This window comes from Electrona antarctica (genome assembly GCF_951216825.1).
Source record: "Electrona antarctica genome assembly, chromosome: 6".
NCBI classification, from domain to species: domain Eukaryota; kingdom Metazoa; phylum Chordata; class Actinopteri; order Myctophiformes; family Myctophidae; genus Electrona; species Electrona antarctica.
In genome coordinates, this window is record NC_136811.1 from 20,980,045 (window position 1) to 21,001,052 (window position 21,008).

The 21,008-nt window shown below is 43.3% G+C and overlaps 1 protein-coding gene across 2 annotated transcripts in view; it reads right to left on the reverse strand.

Annotated features, from left to right (window-relative positions):
• nipal2 (NIPA like domain containing 2) overlaps positions 1-15,092 on the reverse strand; it is a 30,172-nt gene extending 15,080 nt beyond the window's left edge. The window contains exons 1-2 of one of the 2 annotated variants that reach the window (XM_079503101.1): positions 14,459-15,092; positions 1,542-1,610 (exon numbers count right to left, since the gene is read on the reverse strand). In XM_079503101.1, coding sequence (XP_079359227.1) covers positions 1,542-1,610; positions 14,459-14,548 — 159 coding nt within the window. In that variant the 5' untranslated portion in view covers positions 14,549-15,092. The remainder of the gene's footprint in view (positions 1-1,541; positions 1,611-14,458) is intronic. The other variant, XM_079503100.1, reaches the window with a different exon arrangement.
• Positions 15,093-21,008: the final 5,916 nt, after the last annotated feature.

Here is a 21,008-nt window from a genome sequence, read left to right on the forward strand (position 1 = left end):
ACAGACAGAGAGAAAATGGAAAGGAGGCAGATTAGTTTTTCATGGCAGCTGGAGGAATGCTGAGGATTAGGTAAGAAGAAAAGAAAAGAACAAGAACAACCTACAAGACAAAATGTAAATGTGAAGAGGGTAAGTCAACTTTATCTTTACAGCTTTATGTAACCAAATAAGAAAAACATTAAATAACAAATGGGGCACAATAGAAGAGGTGATAAAGTAATCCAGTGCTTAAGTGCATTTCTCACACTTCAGTGAGGGATAAAAGGCTTTCCACATAAAAGGACCAATGCAGGGGCAGAATTATAATTTTTTAATTCGCATTTACTATGAAAACCTGCATCTCCTGTCTGTTTGTCCGTTAGTTAGTCACCCCACGCCTCCATATATGGTCACGCTTTGTTCCATCACACCTCCATATATGGTCACGACTCGTGACATCACGCCTCCATGTATGGTCACACCTCGTGACATCACGCCTCCATGTATGGTCACACCTCGTGACACGTCACGCCACCATATACAGTATGGCCATCTCCATATATGAAGATCACGACACTGACCTCATCTAACCCTGGATAACCATACATGGAGAAGACTGGATCATCACCTAGATCTGCATATATATGGAGCCGGCCAGCAACTCTACATCTGACCTCAAACCTCAAACCCTTAGATCTCCATATCCTTTAGGGCGCGGTCGCTTCTCGCCCTCAGGGCGTCTTACTGGTATGAATTAAGTTTGTATGGCTTTACTTATGGGTGGCCAAAGCCGAGTGTGTAGAGAGGCCGTCTGGGAGTCGTGTAGTCGTCGGTTCACCCTTCCAGCCAGCCCAGCCCAGTACCTATCAAAATGTACCTGAGCAAGGCACTTAACCCCTAACTGCGCCCCCAATGCTGTCAAGCTTTCTTTATCGTTATTCTTTGTGTAATATATTACTAAACACCTAAAAGGCACTAAACAATCTCCTCAAACGTCATGTCCCCTCCAGCTCCCTCAGGTCTGGTGACCAAATACCGTAGCCTACCTGGGGCGACAGAGCTTTTAGCTTTGCCCCCACCCTGTGGAAGGCACTCCCCAAAACTCTCAGAGATGCCCCCACCCTCCAAACCTTCCTCACAACCCACGTCTTCAATATTACTTTCCCCAGCTAACTCATTCCAATGTTTTTATTGATTTTATTTCTTAGTGTTTTTTCCCCCCCTAATAAAGTTGTTTTATAAGCGTCTTTGGGTACTCAGAAAAGATCTATACATTTGTGATATTATTGTTATGATCATTTTGTTCCGCTTCTTCACACATTGCAGCTTTTAATAATAATAGTGAACACAACAAGGACAATATAAAAGGGAATAATCAAGACAAAGAATAGACATCATCATGACCATTTGAGCAGCCGGTTGAATGTGAAACTGAATTTCCCAGAAGGGATAATAAACATATAAACATACCTTATGTGGGAAAACATGCTCTTTATATAGCATCAGCATTCTGCTGTGCTGACAGACCATTTTGGGTGGCTGGATTCTACCGATTTACCTACCTGTATATTAAGAGAAATGCTGCTGAGGACATTCCCACATATGGAGACGATGATTCCCACAAGATATGTCTGTGGAAACAAACAGAAGAACCACAACTGTGAGATAAGAACGCTCCACCAAACACCCCATAATCCACCCTGCATTCCCTACTACATGCTGTGTGATAAGTCATTACCAAGACAACAGCAGGCAACATTAGGACATTGTGCGTGTGAGCGTGCATGCGTGCGTGGGTGCGTGCGTGCGTGCGTGCGTGCGTGCATATTCTGCTATTATATTTAGTTGCTTTAGCATTGTGATTACATCTCAGAACTTTGATGTTGGATATGCTGTGGTGAACAGATTGCACTCTGTGTGTGGGGGAAAAGTGGGACACACTTACTAGGGCCCAAGGGTGTGGGGGGGCCTGGATTACACATAAAAAACACAAAAAATGTGTGTGGGGGGGCCCACGGTACATTGCTTTTCCAAGGGCTTTTTGAAGGGGGCGGGGTGTCTAGACTTTGGACAGCCCAACAATGAGATAATCTGTGAACCAATTATCACCTGTTTCAGAGATAGGACTACTCTGTGCACCCCAACCCCAAAAATGTCATTCATTCATTTACATGCAAATACATTTTTAGTTCATAAGCATGCCTGTGTAGTATAACAACGTAGAATAAAAGTGATGGTGGTCTCTGTTATGAAGGATCCCTCAATTCATGCAATGTTGTGTCATGGAAATCTAGGGAGATCTTTAGAAAAGGTAACAAATCCATGGATTCAATCTCAATTAAAGATTTGGAAGATGGTAAAAACAAGATAAGATACAAATACTTCAGTGGTGTGCATAAGATCCAGGTTTCAGACCAAATACAATAGACTGTAGATGGGAATAGTTTAAGATTTTTTAAATTCTGAAGAGAGAATTTAATCCAGATTGATTGGACTTTTTTAATATACAGTATATTTACAGATTCGCAATCACTTTGAACATAATATGAAAAACAGAACACTTTGATGACCCAATTGTGAGACGTATTTGACGCATACATACCGGAACAACTTAGATAAGTGTGTTATTTCTATTCACACAACGCATCGCAGCGTGACACGTTGTGAGCTTGTAGATCAGCTATTATATAGGCAAGGGTGTTACTTAAAGAGGGAAGTGTAATCACTGCAAAGGTAGCAGCAGCTTGTCACATCCATGTAATTCCCTTGACTCACGAAAAGATAGAGGGTGGGTGGAGGCAAATTAAAGTGCGAGAAATAGACACAAAGAAAGCAGTTAAACTGCCGTGTGTGTTTTTAAAAAGAAGAAAGAAAAATAAGGAAAGGAAGAGAGCAAGAGAGAGAGACGGGAAAATATATGCAAAATGAGAGCGAAAAGAGAAAGTGAGAAAGACTAAACGAGACAGAAGAGAAAAGAAACGAGTAACAGAGAGAAATGAATGTGAGAGAGAAACCCCCGCAGTCATTGACAGTATGTCTTGGCGTGTGGACACTATCGTCCAGTCATTGACAGTACGTCTTGGCGTGTGGACACTATCGTCCAGTCATTGACAGTACGTCTTGGCGTGTGGACACTATCGTCCAGTCATTGACAGTACGTCTTGGCGTGTGGACACTATCGTCCAGTCATTGACAGTACGTCTTGGCGTGTGGACACTATCGTCCAGTCATTGACAGTACGTCTTGGCGTGTGGACACTATCGTCCAGTCATTGACAGTATGTCTTGGCATGTGGTCACTATCGTCCAGTCATTGACAGTATGTCTTGGCGTGTGGTCACTATCGTCCAGTCATTGACAGTACGTCTTGGCGTGTGGTCACTATCGTCCAGTCATTGACAGTATGTCTTGGCGTGTGGTCACTATCGTCCAGTCATTGACAGTACGTCTTGGCGTGTGGTCACTATCGTCCAGTCATTGACAGTACGTCTTGGCGTGTGGTCACTATCGTCCAGTCATTGACAGTACGTCTTGGCGTGTGGTCACTATCGTCCAGTCATTGACAGTACGTCTTGGCGTGTGGTCACTATCGTCCAGTCATTGACAGTACGTCTTGGCGTGTGGTCCCTATCGTCCAGTCATTGACAGTATGTCTTGGCGTGTGGTCACTATCGTCCAGTCATTGACAGTATGTCTTGGCGTGTGGTCACTATCGTCCAAACCCAGAGGTTCTCAATCGGGATGCCTTACAGCCGCATGAAAGAGCTTGTGGGTTATTGTCCTAAAATATGCATGCGAATTACAGCAGAGATAGCTTGTCTGTATAGGTGAACTGCAAGAGTCATACCATGATGGATGGAAACATCATAGCATTATGGTATCTTATCACCGTCATCCTTTCCTCTGGTCTCGATATGCCACAGAAAAACAGCTCATCACAATACATCACACAGTATGTATACATATCAATCAATGTAGTGGAAATGTGCGTGCACAGTTTCACGGAAATTGCACACTGTGTTCATGATTTGAGGCATTTTGTTCAAAACCGACCAATCCTGCAAACTTTGGAAGGCAATTTTAGCCAATCAGGATGGAATTTGGACAGTAGGACAGATCTGTGTTGATCACTTGACTATAGAGTCTAACTTATTACCAATCACGGAGTCAATTTTCATTTCTATGCTGATGATACCCAACTATATCTTTCTGTAGCTCCAGATGATCCCTGTGCCTTAGAACGTTATTAACCTGTCTGTCTAGCATCAAATGCTGGATGAGTGAGAACTTTCTCAAGCTAAATGAGGATAAGACAGAAGTTCTCATAATCGGTTCTAGTGAGCAGAAAGAATCAATAATAAGCAGACTTGGCAACCTGACTGTAGAAAGTAACAGTACAGTAAAGAACTTGGGGGTCATTATTGATTCTGAATTGAATTTTAATTCACACATTAATCATGTTACCAAGATTGCTTTTTTTCACCTTAGAAATATTGCACGAATCAGAGCCCATGTCATTGGACGATGCAAAAACGCTAATCCACGCCTTTGTTTTTTCTCGGCTTGATTACTGCAATGCACTTTTTTCTGGACTGCCTAAGAAAACAACTAACAGATTACAAATTGTCCAAAATGCAGCAGCCACAGTTTTAACTAGAACTAAGATGAGAGAACATATTACTCCAGTTTTGGCTTCACTGCACTGGCTTCCGGTTGTTTTTAGGATTGATTTTAAAATTCTATTACTTGTTTATAAAGCTCTCAATGGTCTCGCACCTTCCTACCTACATAACTGCCTGCCTAAATATGTCCCAAACCGCCCCCTAAGTCTTCCACTGCGGGCTTTGCCTAAAAAAACGCCTCAGGGAGCTCCACCCCACTCTTGGCGTACGCCAACTGTATAGCTTCCACAATCCATTGTGAAAGCCTCACCTCCGAAATGTGACAAACATGTGACAAACAGCTGATTGCCTTGTCTGAAGGGAGCAGTCCTGTTCTTGTACCACAGCCAAGTCCCATGGCGGGACCAATGACCTGGTGACTGGTCTGAGGCGTATAACGCCTTTCATGAACTGGCGGATCAGTATGTGTTCACTTACTGGTCTATCATTCATGCCCAGATGTTAGGCTGAAATAACCGCCAAGTTTACCTTCACGGAGGAGAGGCCCTCTAGGAACTCCTGTAAGAAGGTTAGAATATGTGTCATGGAGGCCTGAAATTGGAAAAAACCCTTTCAGGTCTGGTCGAGTGCCAGCTTTCAAACACGTGCCACCCCGTAACGGAGCAGACCCCTGGACAAGAGGTCCGCTTGTGTTCATGAGACCCGGCACATGACAAGCCGTTAGCGACAGCAGACATTACGAGCCTGTGTGCCAGAGAGCACAGATGTGGGGACCTCAGTCCCCCCCTGTCTGTTAATGTAGTACATCGTCGTGGTGTTGTTGGTGCAAGCCAGGACGTGGTGACCCCTGAGAAACTCGTAGAGCGAGTTGGACCGCCAGGAGTTCCAGATGTTAAGGTGTGCGCATCAGCCCACACAGCAACAATGTGGGAGACAGTCGTTCGGTCACAGCACCAACCAGGTGGTCCGTGCCGTGAGCATTCACCCCTTCATGGCGGCCCAGGAGTGAGGCCGCGGCCACCACCCGGGCCGAGACCCTGAACGTGGGAAGGGTGGGAAGGGCTTTATTGCTAAATACAACGTGGGCTCAGGGGCTCTCACGGGGTAAATAGCGGGGAGGCTCGTGTGTATTATTATACTAGAGGTCTGTTGACTCGCTGTAGACTCAGGGCCAAACTCCAGGTCGGTAGAAAGCGGATTTCACGATCCAATAAAATTTTCGTGAGTGTATGTAATATTCTGTGTGTCTGCGCCACCTGGTGGCTGGATCCCTATAGTGACTCTACAAAATGCCTCAAATCATGAACACAGTGTGCGATTTCCGTGAAACTGTGCACGCACATGGAAGGCAATTTTAGCCAATCGGGATGGAATTTGGACAGTAGGACAGATCTGTGTTGATCACCTGACTATAGAGTCTAACTTATTACCAATCACAGAGTCCATTTTCATTTCTATGCTGATGATACCCAACTATATCTTTCTGTAGCTCCAGATGATCCCTGTGCCTTAGACCCGTTGTTGACCTGTCTGTCTAGCATCAAATGCTGGATGAGTGAGAACTTTCTCAAGCTAAATGAGGATAAGACAGAAGTTCTCATAATCAGTTCTAGTGAGCAGAAAGAATCAATAATAAGCAGACTTGGCAACCTGACTGTAGAAAGTAACAGTACAGTAAAGAACTTGGGGGTCATTATTGATTCTGAATTGAATTTTAATTCACACATTAATCATGTTACCAAGATTGCTTTTTTTCACCTTAGAAATATTGCACGAATCAGAGCCTATTTGTCATTGGACGATGCAAAAACGCTAATCCACGCCTTTGTTTTTTCTCGGCTTGATTAAGAAAACAACTGACAGATTACAAATTGTCCAAAATGCAGCAGCCAGAGTTTTAACTAGAACTAAGATGAGAGAACATATTACTCCAGTTTTGGCTTCACTGCACTGGCTTCCGGTTGTTTTTAGGATTGATTTTAAAATTCTATTACTTGTTTATAAAGCTCTCAATGGTCTCGCACCTTCCTACCTACATGACTGCCTGCCTAAATATGTCCCAAACCGCCCCCTATAGGTCTTCCACTGCGGGCCTGCTCGCTTTGCCTAAAAAAATGGCAACTAAAAAATACGGGGAAGCAGCGTTTTGCTTCTACGGGCCGACGGCGTGGAACAAACTCCCACTGTACCTTCGACAGGCAGCCTCTGTAGACATTTTTAAAGCGCAGCTCAAGACTCACTTCTACACTCTTGCTTTTAATTGATCTTTTAATTGTTTTTGTTATTCATGTCCTCACTGTATTGCATTACTGCTCTTGTTTTTTGTAATGTTTATGCCTTGCTTTTCTTTCTTTAACGACCAGTTTGCCGCCGCACACACATCCTGGAATGGGACGTCCTTTGGAAGGGCCCAGGATGCGAGCGCGTAACCCCTCAGGGAGCTCCACCCCACTCTTGGCGTACGCCAACTGTATAGCTTCCACAATCCATTGTGGAAGCCTCACCTCCAAAATGTGACAAACATGTGACAAACAGCTGATTGCCTTGTCTGAAGGGAGCAGTCCTGTTCTTGTACCACAGCCAAGTCCCATGGCGGGACCAATGACCTGGTGACTGGTCTGAGGCGCATAACGCCTTTCATGAACTGGCGGATCAGTATGTGTTCACTTACTGGTCTATCATTCATGCCCAGATGTTAGGCTGAAATAACCGCCAAGTTTACCTTCACGGAGGAGAGGCCCTCTAGGAACTCCTGTAAGAAGGTTAGAATATGTGTCATGGAGGCCTGAAATGGGAAAAAACCCTTTCAGGTCTGGTCGAGTGCCAGCTTTCAAACACGTGCCACCCCGTAACGGAGCAGACCCCTGGACAAGAGGTCTGCTCGTGTTCATGAGACCCGGCACATGACAAGCCGTTAGCGACAGCAGACATTACGAGCCTGTGTGCCAGAGAGCACAGACGTGGGGACCTCAGTCCCCCCCTGTCTGTTAATGTAGTACATCGTCGTGGTGTTGTTAGTGCAAACCAGGGCGTGGTGACCCCTGAGAAACTCGTTCGAACTCTCGTAGAGCGAGTTGGACCGCCAGGAGTTCCAGATGTTGAGGTATGCGCATCAGCCCACACAGCTGATGTGGGAGACAGTCGTTCGGTCACAGCACCAACCAGGTGGTCCGTGACGTGAGCATTCACCCCTTCATGGCGGCCCAGGAGTGAGGCCGTGGCCACCACCCGGGCCGAGACCCTGAACGAGACCCTGGGGAGGGTGGGAAGGGCTTTATTGCTAAATACAACGTGGGCTCAGGGGCTCTCACGGGGTAAATAGCGGGGAGGCTCGTGTGTATTATTATACTAGAGGTCTGTTGACTCGCTGTAGACTCGGGGCCAAACTCCAGGTCGGTAGAAAGCGGATTTCACGATCCAATAAAATTGTTCGTGAGTGTATGTAATATTCTGTGTGTCTGCGCCACCTGGTGGCTGGATCCCTATAGTGACTCTACTTGGAGAGGAGCTCGGACCCACTAAATGTAGGAAACCAAAAATAAAGGGATCCATAAAAATGGGTCCCATTTGTGGGACCACTGTTTGGCCCACTGTTTGGCCCACTGTGTGGCCCATTGTTTGGCCCACTGTTTGGTCCACTGTTTGTTACTTCTGTGCAGAGCTCATCAGCACAGAAGTAACACAGAGCACTGCAGAGCTGGGGGCCTGCAAATATGATTATGGGTGTAGTTCAACTTCAACACAGTTTAATAACCTTGGTTTGAATGAGACAGACACACAGGGTAGGCTAGGCTTTCATTTTCCAGTGTGTACCCTGCGTACAGAGACAAAATGAATAAAATACCATTGCAATGCAATAACATTCAATATTGAGATGTGGCATTTCCATAATTTCCATAATCACAGCACAGATGGTACACTATAAAGTCATTTGCAACTGGTTTTCAAATTGTTTTCTTCTCGCAATTGTATAATATTGTACGTGTCCCTGCCACAAACACGAGATTAATATCCAAAGGGAACTCAACTCGTCTCTATGTAGAGGAAGTTTGCGATGTCTGTCTCTCTAGCTCCACACTGGGCCTGATTAATCCACTGACCCATAGTCACACCTCCAGCAAGGATGATAGTGATGCCCCACCAGGCAGGGGTAAACAAGATTTAGAGTGTGTGTGTGTGTGTGTGTGTGTGTGTGTGTGTGTGTGTGTGTGTGTGTGTGTGTGTGTGTGTGTGTGTGTGTGTGTGTGTGTGTGTACCCGTGCATGCACGATTGAAGGGGGAGTGGGGGGGTAGTCGTAGACTTTGGAGGTCCCCAGAGGACTGATGCCAAAGTGTGTGTGTGACCTAAGTTTATAATGGGCTGATATCTATGTAGACAAAGGGGTAGCGAGCGAAACGGGAGGGGGGAGAGAGATTAGGGTAACTCTGCATGCATCTAACCCAGCATGGTAGCAACACTGATTCATGATCAGAGCAATGACTTCATCAATCAGGCCAGCGGCTCTCTGTTCACTAAACCAAGATCAATAACCTTGTCCAGCTTTATAGGACAGAGTGTAAGTGGCCTGCTGTCTTGGTGGGTCCTTGGTAGTCTATGAGAAGACTGCTGCTTTATGGTGAGAGGCAGGGAGGGGCCATATTGGAGTGGTGAGTGTGTGTGTGTGTGTGCGTGCATGCGTGCGTGCGAGGATGTGTTTGTGTGAGTCAAAACAAGAGACACAGATGTGGGAAAGATGTCTCACAGACACCATGCATTATTTAGGTCTCCCCCCTTAATTTACTTCAGACCAATCACAGCCAGCTTGCACTGCTTGTCAGCAATCAACATACCATGAACTACTAGATGCATCAATCCAAAATAAGTGGGCATACATTTTCACTGTGGTGGGGATTAGGGAAGCATGAGTATATCTTAACTGCCCTAGAATCATACTGTATATGTCAACTACCACACATTTGGAGAGGGAATGGAGAGAGATATCATGAGGTGATTGCATGCCCATATAGATAGAACTTGGCATCGAGCAGGTGAGCAGGTGACTGATGAAGGAGCTGCAATAGTTGCAATCGTTGCTCTCCATCCCTGGCATCCCTGCTTACGCTGAAGTCAGCAATGCCATGCAACAGCTGACAGGGGTGAACCACAACTCTGGCAAAACAAAAAAAGTAGAACAAGGACATGACAGAAAGCAAGATGCTTGTCTCAAGATGCGCCTTGTCTTACCTGCTTACACGACATGAAGGACACCGTTCTGAACTATCTCTAAGAAAGATACCCCTTCTCCTCAGATGCAGGCTAGTGCAATATCTCAGTGAAAGTTGAAGGCCAACAGAAACGGCATCCTGGCCACCAGCACGGATGGACTGGATTATACATATATATACACACCTTTGACACGTTATTATTAGACTTTTATGAGTAATAATTTACACATTTATCAAATATTCAGTTGCAATCTGTGCAATATTCACCTATTTTTGTCTCACAAAATGCCTGTATTATAGAGAGACGGCAAGATACAGGAAGCGAAAGCAGGAGAGAGGCTGGGAAAGCAAACTTTTCCTGTCTCAGGAAGTGCAAACAAAGGAGCAAAGCCAGGCCAAACTGGCAAACTGGGAGTGGCCTTGGCTCTGCTGCTTGCTTGGTAAACATTAATATCATCACTTTCTTTGCCAGGTCGCTTCAGGTCATACAACTCTTTCTGTTTGTGGAGCATAATGGACCAATGGACCGTATTCAGCGGATTAAAACACGGTTTTCATTGCAAAATATCCCACGGTTAAACAGACAATCCAGCAAAAATAAAAACGAATAGAAGATAAGCGGTATACACAGAATTGTTCATACCACCATACAATTAAATAAGTGTAATCACTGCATTCAACACCCAGTGCTTAAAATGAAAACCATGTGTGATGTAATGTGATACTTTCTCCTGCGTGTGCCAATTAACATAGTGCTCAGGAATAAGTATCCATTTACGAACAGACGGAAATCATGACCAAATAGTGTACTCCAGTATTACAGTGGAATATATCACAATTATATCACAAACACCAATTTTCGTCTTTGTTCGGCTCTATTTTTGTGAGTTTGTCCGTCATGGAGTGGTAATTCTAAATGTAAAACTGTAGACAATGATAGTCATGCAAAATAGAATAGAAGGTGCAAAAGGTGTCTATATTATAGACGCGCGCACGCGCGCACACACACACACACACACACACACACACACACACACACACACACACACACACACACACACACACACACACACACACACACACACACACACACACACACACACACACACACACACACACACACACACACACACACACACACACACACACACACACACACACACACACACACACACACACACACTCCAATTAATAACAATTTAGCCTGACATATTTCTGTTGAAGATACAGTAGAACAGGTTCCATTGGCTGTCACTGCAAATGACAGCTGATATTTCATGATTTATGCACAAGATAAACCGTACGTACAAACTGTTGTCTCTATTTTAGGCATGTTGTTACATGGGAAAATGCAGTGATTATAACTGACCTACAAGCTTGTGACGTGTCCCACCGTGCCACATTGTGTGAGCTTGCAGATTGCCTATTCTTGCCGCGCGACATCGCCGAACAACGAAGTATAATTCAGCCTTAAAGGTATATTCAGTGATTTCGCTTCATTCAAATATCACTTATTTTTTCTTTTTATTTAGATAATCCTCCCTACTATAGAGTGTGCTGACCATATAAGGAGTTCCTCCCTGTCCCCAGTGAGGCCCTGGGGTCAAAAAACCCTAGTTTCAGTTTTGGTGGCGGGTGGCAAAGCCTTCATCCAATCAGGATGAGAGGGGCCTTCCTCCAATCATGTGTGGGGGCGGGCCTTGATGCACGTGCTGTTGCACTTCCCCCCACTGTAGAGCGTGCATGTGCACATTTTGTTACCGGGGTGGACTGGGTGGTTTTCCAAATCACCCAAATCACTGAATGCTCCTTTAAGTGGTTAGCATCCTTGGCGCTGTCCCCCAGCTGCCATTAGGAGTTAGTCTGAGTCTCCTCTGCATGGTTCTAACTCAGGGTCATGGAACAGAATGGGCCTGGAGGCTGATGGAGTGACTGACAGCGATGTTCCTGTTCATGTGTCTCCAGGCCCCAGGGACACAGACAGCCAGACACTGTGTCTCTTTGTCTATACGGACAATGGTGATCTGTGCCTACCAAGGATGAGGTGATCTCTGGATGGGCCTATCAGTCTCTGGCCAGTGGTGGTGGCTAAGGGGATGGGAGGGTGGGCATGGCTTGTGTCACTAGCATACATGGGCAACTGCATGTTAATATCCAAATACTGATATATTATTGATTTCAGCTGTTAGAATTCCAAACATGCAAACATTAATTAATTAATTATTCTATAGCTTTATGACTAGTATTACATTTATATTGTCTTTTTATATCCATTTATATTCATAAAGTTAACATGAAAAACACATCAATATACATATTAGTATACATAAATGCATTGGAAATTAAATAAAGTTCAATTAAAAAATAGCAAAAAAATATTCATGATTCAAAAGTAGCAAAAATAGCCAATCTACAAGCTTGTAGATCTGCTATTCTTGCTACTTTTGTGTGACATATGGAATGACGAAGTAGGGCATTAATTTACGGAACAAATAAGAAATACCGAGATAAGAGGTTTCTGCCTGACAGTATATGCAATGTGGCCCTCTGGACTCTGGAGTGAGTGACTGTGTGGATATAATATATATCAATGTGGCCCTCTGGATGAGTGACTGTGTGGATATAATATATATCAATGTGGCCCTCTGGATGAGTGACTGTGTGGATATAATATATATCAATGTGGCCCTCTGGATGAGTGACTGTGTGGATATAATATATATCAATGTGGCCCTCTGGATGAGTGACTGTGTGGATATAATATATATCAATGTGGCCCTCTGGATGAGTGACTGTGTGGATATAATATATATCAATGTGGCCCTCTGGATGAGTGACTGTGTGGATATAATATATATCAATGTGGCCCTCTGGATGAGTGACTGTGTGGATATAATATATATCAATGTGGCCCTCTGGATGAGTGACTGTGTGGATATAATATATATCAATGTGGCCCTCTGGATGAGTGACTGTGTGGATATAATATATATCAATGTGGCCCTCTGGATGAGTGACTGTGTGGATATAATATATATCAATGTGGCCCTCTGGATGAGTGACTGTGTGGATATAATATATATCAATGTGGCCCTCTGGATGAGTGACTGTGTGGATATAATATATATCAATGTGGCCCTCTGGATGAGTGACTGTGTGGATATAATATATATCAATGTGGCCCTCTGGATGAGTGACTGTGTGGATATAATATATATCAATGTGGCCCTCTGGATGAGTGACTGTGTGGATATAATATATATCAATGTGGCCCTCTGGATGAGTGACTGTGTGGATATAATATATCCATGGGCAACGTTGATGATGGAGGGGGCCCTCCATCATCACCACCACTGCTTTAGAGACAATTTGATGATCACAAAAACCTATTGGGCCAAATAATAATGGTCAACAAAGAACAAATACAAGGTAAATTGACCTGCCCTCAGAGGGCTACACAACTAACAGGAGTGTGAGGGAGCTGTCAATCAAACCTAGTTTGTGCATGACCACACAGCCCCGAGAAGCGGTATTCAGCCAGATTAACTCAAAAGTTGAAAAACAATTCTTCAGAGAGAGAGAGAGAGAGAGAGAGAGAGAGAGAGAGTGGCAATGGCACTGCTGCTGGGTGGCAACTTTCCAGTATTGTATATTCTTTCACAGCCTAGCCCTGTGGCCAGGCATTACTCACACCAATCATCACACCTCCCACCCTCGCTCGGTTTCTCTGCGATTCCCTCACTCTCTGCCTATGTGCCCCCGCCCCTCTACCAACCCCTGACTTTAATGTCACATAAGAGTAATTAGCCAGATTCTTGCTAATTACTCTTATGTGACTCTTATTCTTGCTGCAAGAAGCAAAGAATTTACTGACAGGATTGGAAGACAATCATGAGGAGAATGTATGCCAGGCAGTAGGAGGGAGGACACACACACACACACACACACACACACACACACACACACACACACACACACACACACACACACACACACACACACACACACACACACACACACACACACACACACACACACACACACACACACCACAGTTCATCAACAAAATGACACACTTGAGAATAGGCTACACACAAAAAGTCTTCATGCACATGTGTGCACAGTGTAAGAGGGAGAGACAGTGATCCATCATGTTGTATATGCTCATTTCCAGGCTGCATAAGCCCTTTCAACATGATAATGTATAGGCCTGAAATGTGCCAACATCAATACATCGTCTTAAAGATCCCAAGCATCCTCATAAGTTCTCATTGCCCAAAAAGCTTCAAGGTTGCAGAGTTGTATTTTGGCTTGATAAATGTCCAGTGGCTAGCCTAGGCCTACTTGAATATTCTCCATTAGTTCTGAACTTCCTCCTTATGGGGAGACGGGATCGTAAAAATGTCTCTTTCTTCTGATAACATGTTGAAATTAAGTTGATGCATATAATGGTTAAATGAAAAACTGGTCATGTAAATAATTTAACATTTAGAATTAGCAAACAATCTTATCAATAGGCCTATATAATATGTGACCATGATCTTTGAAAGTTCTATATAGACAATGTTGTACATTATTAGGCTATATTTATTATTTATGATATAGGCCTACAACTTAAACGACAACTTAAACAAAAAAGCTGCGATTACCTACCCTGAGTGGATTCTCGCGGTCTTCAGTGAGATGAGAGTGATTATATCCAGTTGGTATAGGAGTGACAAGTTCAGAACCTGAACTCGCCATGCTTTACGCTCAGGAAATTCGCTCGCATCTCTCATCAAAGGATCAAAACTCCTTTCTTTGCAACTTATCCGTTTTCCAACCTTGTCATCCCATACAGTAGTTTTTTACGACACGACCTTCACATGAAAAAGGTGGTCTCACGGAGCAGTTGGCTTAAGCTAGGCTAGGCTATTTGTGTTAACAGGTAGTTTTCTTGCTGAGCACACAAGGGAGTGTCCGAGTGCCCAAAACTCTCCAGTGGCGCACTTAGCGCATAAGCGGTTCAGTTGGCTGCGAACTGCGAAATACAACATAATAGAATAGAAATAATAGCCATGCAAGAATGTGCATCCTATTTACAGTTTTGAGAATCATGCTAAAAACATAATGGGATTGCCTGGCTAGGTCAACGACAATTTATTTTCTTAATTATTAAACTGTTTTATCGGCGGCATGTTTCACATGGTAGAAACGGACCTCACCAAAATGTTGGATACCCTAAAAATGAAACGATTTATAGGCTAGTGAAGTCTTCAATTTTAGTTTCCCATCAAAGTTGTTGAACTCCCTTGGTCTTCAGAACAACATTTTATTTAAATACCCGCTAAGGTGAAGTAGGCCTAATGCAAACAGTATCCTGATTGTATTGATCATCATAGTCAATTGAAGTGTTCAAAGAAATACCGTTTTAGATTTGTCGCCATCTGGTGGGTGGAAAAGGAAATGGCCAATATAAAGTAAAAGCAAGCTAACCTGCACTGTAAGGCGCTGCTACATAAATCGCCCACATAATTGGGCAAAATCGTTTTCATATTTAATAACTGCATGATTTTAATTAAATAAATATCACCGACTCATCCCTTTTGTAGCCCTCATTAGCAGCTGAAAGAGAGTTGGAAAATGGACCTGTATGAGTAAAACACAAGGGACAGTTTCACCAGATGGACTGCACCTGAACCCCTTTTGATATCAGCCCAGCTGGGTGTATTTTCTGGTCAAAGAGGTGCATAGAACTACATCATTCTTTGTGTGATCCCACTGAACTAGCTTCCTTTTGGCCAATAGACAGATGATGAACGGCTGTTTGTTCTGCTGTGCTCCAAATAAACAAAATTATCCTGTGCAGATGGGGACTGCTGCTTTCTTTCAAATGCAAACAAGCTCCCTCATCACACGCACACATGCACATGCATATACAATTTAGCCTTCAGTTGTACCTGAGAGGACCCTCTGTGATTACATCCATTTCCTAATCCCCAGTGCAGACATGGAGGCACTAACCGAAGATGGTGCCAAACCTTATCCTAATGCTCCTTAAACTTTAAGGCCCAGTCATATATAACATTATCTTATTCTTGTATTACTCATCTTTACACACACACACACACACACACACACACACACACACACACACACACACACACACACACACACACACACACACACACACACACACGCACGCACACACACACACACACACACACACACACACACACACACACACACACACACACACACTTAGTGATCATAAATCCTTTTCGGCAACATAATTTTGGTTAGGAGTTGACACAAACACAAACACAGTTCAAGTGTACTTCTCTAGACATTTGTCTATGCTACTGTATCATTGGCAGCCCTCCACATTTTGTTTTATTTCTGATCTTAAAGAGAAGCATGAGATGCAAACTGGATGTTGGCCAGATGCTGAGATAGACTTTCTGTTTGTGTGAGTACAGTAGACATACCTCTTCTTTCTGTTTGTGTGAGTACAGTAGATACCTCTTCTTTCTGTTTGTGTGAGTACAGTAGATACCTCTTCTTTCTGTTTGTGTGAGTACAGTAGATACCTCTTCTTTCTGTTTGTGTGAGTACAGTAGATACCTCTTCTTTCTGTGTGTGTGAGTACAGTAGATACCTCTTCTATGTGTGTGAGTACAGTAGATACCTCTTCTATGTGTGTGAGTACAGTAGATACCTCTTCTATTTGTGTGAGTACAGTAGATACCTCTTCTATTTGTGGGAGTACAGTAGATACCTCTTCTATGTGTGTGAGTACAGTAGATATACCTCTTCTATGTGTGTGAGTACAGTAGATACCTCTTCTATGTGTGTGAGTACAGTAGATACCTCTTCTATTTGTGGGAGTACAGTAGATACCTCTTCTATGTGTGTGAGTACAGTAGATACCTCTTCTATGTGTGTGAGTACAGTAGATATACCTCTTATGTGTGTGAGTACAGTAGATACCTCTTCTATGTGTGTGAGTACAGTAGATACCTCTTCTATGTGTGTGAGTACAGTAGATACCTCTTCTATGTGTGTGAGTACAGTAGATACCTCTTCTATGTGTGTGAGTACAGTAGATATACCTCTTATGTGTGTGAGTACAGTAGATACCTCTTTGGGTTCTACAAGTCAAGGACTGTCAGAACATATGAGCATGATGAACATGATGAACATGATGAACATGATGAACATGATGAACCAAGAAATGTTCATTCTGCTCTAATTCAACAGCGCACCTGGAATCTAGCCCTCTTCACCATATAAGTAATCAAGTCAGATTTGATGTGATTATCTCAGCGTGAAGGGGAGGAGGAGAGATGAATAATATCTGTTTATTTCTCTAGCATGGATGTGTTTGTCTGATTATTATTACTAGAGCGGTGCCTGTGGGGCCTCTAAGCAGTGCGCCTGTGCCCGTTGGGCACGCCTTTGGAACAATGCAAGTTGGAAATGCATGCCCCACCCATGATATTATGCATTGGAGCCTCTACAGTGGTGCCCGTTGAGCTGGCCTACTTGGAACGATGCAAGTTGCAACTATAGCTGGTCGCTATGGCACCAGATAATGGGGATCCTTAATAAAAATCAAATCAAATGCATGCCCCACCCAGATATTATGTCTGTGTCCCTTTATGCCCATATATGGAGTTGTTTGTCAGGCATGCCCGCTCCATTCAGTATATGGACACTGAGCAGGGGCCCTGTCCAGAGCCCGGGCAGAGGCCTTTTGTGGCGGTTCTGTACAACCGTGGGTCCGCCCGACTCGACACCGGGCACATTTGAAGTCGGTGGGGCGAACGGTTCCCGAGTTACGTGGATTACACACACACACACACACACAGACAGAGATGTGTAGATAGATATGATTATTATTATTTTTTCATAGTGTGTATACATCTGTCATGGGAGTTCAGGCTGATATGTCAAAATCATTCATTTCTTGGTGCTCAGCCTCCCCGCTGAGCGCCTTTGGCAACTGTCCAGGATACAACATGTGGCTAACTTTATTGACAGCATTTGTCATGGACAGAGGGCCTTTATTGCCTCCGCAGGAATTGGTCCTCCCCTGATCGCTGCAGGGAGAGATGGATATGAAACTCCATATCAGCTTGATGTTCTCTGTCAAGAGAACATGTCAACATACTGTATTTTAAACTCTTACTTAATGCTCCATCGTACGACAGTGATGCATGCCGAAAATAGCAGATGTACAGTAAGCTCACAACTGCTCACAACAGCTTTTTTAGACATGTGAACACTGTCAATGTTTTATTAATTCAAATTGCTAGTGGGAGAATTCATCTGTTGGAATGATCTAGCTGCAGTGGCCTTGTGGTTAAATTGTCCGCCCTGAGATTGAGAGGTTGTGGGGTTCAATCCCCCGGCTGGGTCATACCAGACTACAAAATGGGACCCAATGCCTTCCTGCTTGGTACTGAGCATCAAGGGTTGTATTGTGGGTAAAGTCCCTGCGACTGCTACGACATAGGCCTACTAGCGTTGTTTCCAGGAACTGTACTTGTATCATGGCTGGGGGATGGTACTTGGCTCATGCCATATGGGCTACATGGCACAGGAACCGTTGGTTCCCAAGGTTATACTTAGGAATAATGGAAAAAGAATGATGGAAAGTTAGAGAGATGGGAAAGGAGAGACAAAAAAACAGTGAAGAGAGATACATGCTGCGGAGTAAAGGACAGGGAACAGCAGATAAAAATGGAACCTTACAGGTCCAGAGTTAGATTTATCCTCAGGATTTTACGGTGTGCGCAACATGAAAACTCCCACACACTCGCTCAAGCCCCTCAGGCTTTGATGGAGAGATGAGATGGAAAGATAACAGTTCTCCACTCTCTCTGTCTCCATTTAGTCTGTGTCCATTTTCCTATTTTCCCCTCCCTCTCTCTCTCTCTCTCTCTCTCTCTCTCTCTCTCTCTCCTCTTTAACACTGACTCAAACACAGTCTGTGATAAAAACCTCATAAAGCCTCTACGATGTGAAATAGAGTTATTGATTGTCTCAGCAAAATGAGAGGGAAGGGGCTTTAAAGTCACAGAAGAACGATATTTAAACAATAAATAATAATAATAAATGTGATTGATTGCATTCTGCTGAGCACTGAGGATACACTGGAATTTGGAGCCTTCATTTTGAGACAGTCCTACCAAACAAGGTACATTATCTAAAATGAGCTTCTGGAAAATCAGCTTAAAGAAGAAGATTGACATTGAGAGTGCACCATATAAATTTCAATACACTTTTGTGACCTAATTCAGACATTATTTTGTTCCAAAGCCAAGCTGTTTGAAAGCAAAAAGAGAAAGCTCAAAGCTGGCATGATATCCTGAAGGCAAAGACAGTTTATTTTCTAAGATTTATAGTCCAGCCCTCACATTCCAGTCATAGATCATTTTCATACTGAGCACATTTATTTCCCTGTTCCTTTGTTCAGCTGTTGTGGCTGAGAAAAACTATAAAAGTATTTTTTCTTAAAACGATTAAATGTATAATGCTATCTATCTCACAAAAGTCTCACTCGAAACATGTGAGCCTTGACAGAGAGGCTGAAATTTGACAGAAAGGCTGCCTAATGTGTATGTGTCAAAATGACATTGATTTACAAGATCCAAGTCCTTTTTTATCACCCCAAGTTTCGGAATAATGTTCATTTTCTCTGTCACAGTTTAGGATTTTGAAAACCAGCCAAGAACCCAGTAGTGTTTTGGCCTGCTCCATCGCTCAAATTTAGTACCTGGTTGACTTGCCAGACTATTAGGCTGTTTCATATTCAGGTGTAGCACAGACAAGATCCTATCACTGACATCTGAATGTTGTTCAGACTCAGAGCATTGATTTACTGGAGACTAACTGAGAATAGTGGAATTGCAGTGATGAAAATATGGACATTTTCTTTCCATGAAATGCCATCAAGTGCACAGACACTTGTTGACAAAGGGCTACTGTAAGAAGAATGAGTTTGAATAGATCTGCTTTGTGTGTGTGTGTGTGTGTGTGTGTGTGTGTGTGTGTGTGTGTGTGTGTGTGTGTGTGTGTGTGTGTGTGTGTGTGTGTGTGTGTGTGTGTGTGTGTGTGTGTGTGTGTGTGTGTGTGTGTGTGTGTGTCAGACAGTCAGTATGGATAAAAGACAAAATGACCCTCAGCATCAAATAACCTACACTGACAAAGGACAGTGTGAACATTACAGTATACATACAGTACACTGCAGTATCCATCCATCCATCCATCCATCCATCCATCCTTCCACAGTACATTAAGGAAAATAAGTTGTGTTGCAATAATGTCATTCTTCCAGCAGCGAACTCGTGATATAACTGTCACATAGATAACTGTACAGGAAAACATAAAACATTACCTCTTTTATATTTACACTCCCACGTGCACTGTTATGTCTTAACGCAATCTGAAGAACACGGATGTGGTCCTAAAAGGGATTATAAAGCATTCCTCCACAGTGAGAGGATGAATCATCATGACAGGTGGAATAGCCAGAATAATAACGAATAAAAAAAAGAAAAAAAGGAAAGACATGGAGGAATAACAGAGAATGGAGGAAGCAAACCCAGGCATTCATTAAGATCTTCTGAGAGCCCCGCCGGAGGAGGATACAGATGGTTTAAATAGGATTATAATCACAAGGAAACAGCAGCGCTCAGCCACAAGATGGATAATGCAAGTGAGAACATTAATAAGAAAAAGACTGGAATGTCCCAATGATATCCTCGGAGAAGAGGAGCAGAGTGTGATTTTGGAGATTATAATTAAGCCTTCTATAATTATGCCGATATGAGGGCATATAGGGGATCTGAATAGACCATGCAGATATCAAACATACTTCTATGGAGTGTGTGAGCTAAGTTTCAACATAAGAACTGAAGAACAGGCGCACCTTAATCTTCAAATGGCTAAGAGAAAGCAATATTTTGGAATGCAAATATAGGCTACTGTCTAAATCTCTAATTGTCTCACTGTGTTAAACACATTGAGGGCTACAGTGCTACAGTATCTAAGTTTGACTTGGACTGAACGTGCACAAAATCTGAGCAAATCCCCTTGAACCCATGAAATAGGGCAATTACCGGTATGAACAGCGGCCAATATGGGATGATATAATCTATCATATAATCTTTTTTGTTTTAAAACACAACACATTTATCTGTACACAGTATCAGCTCAG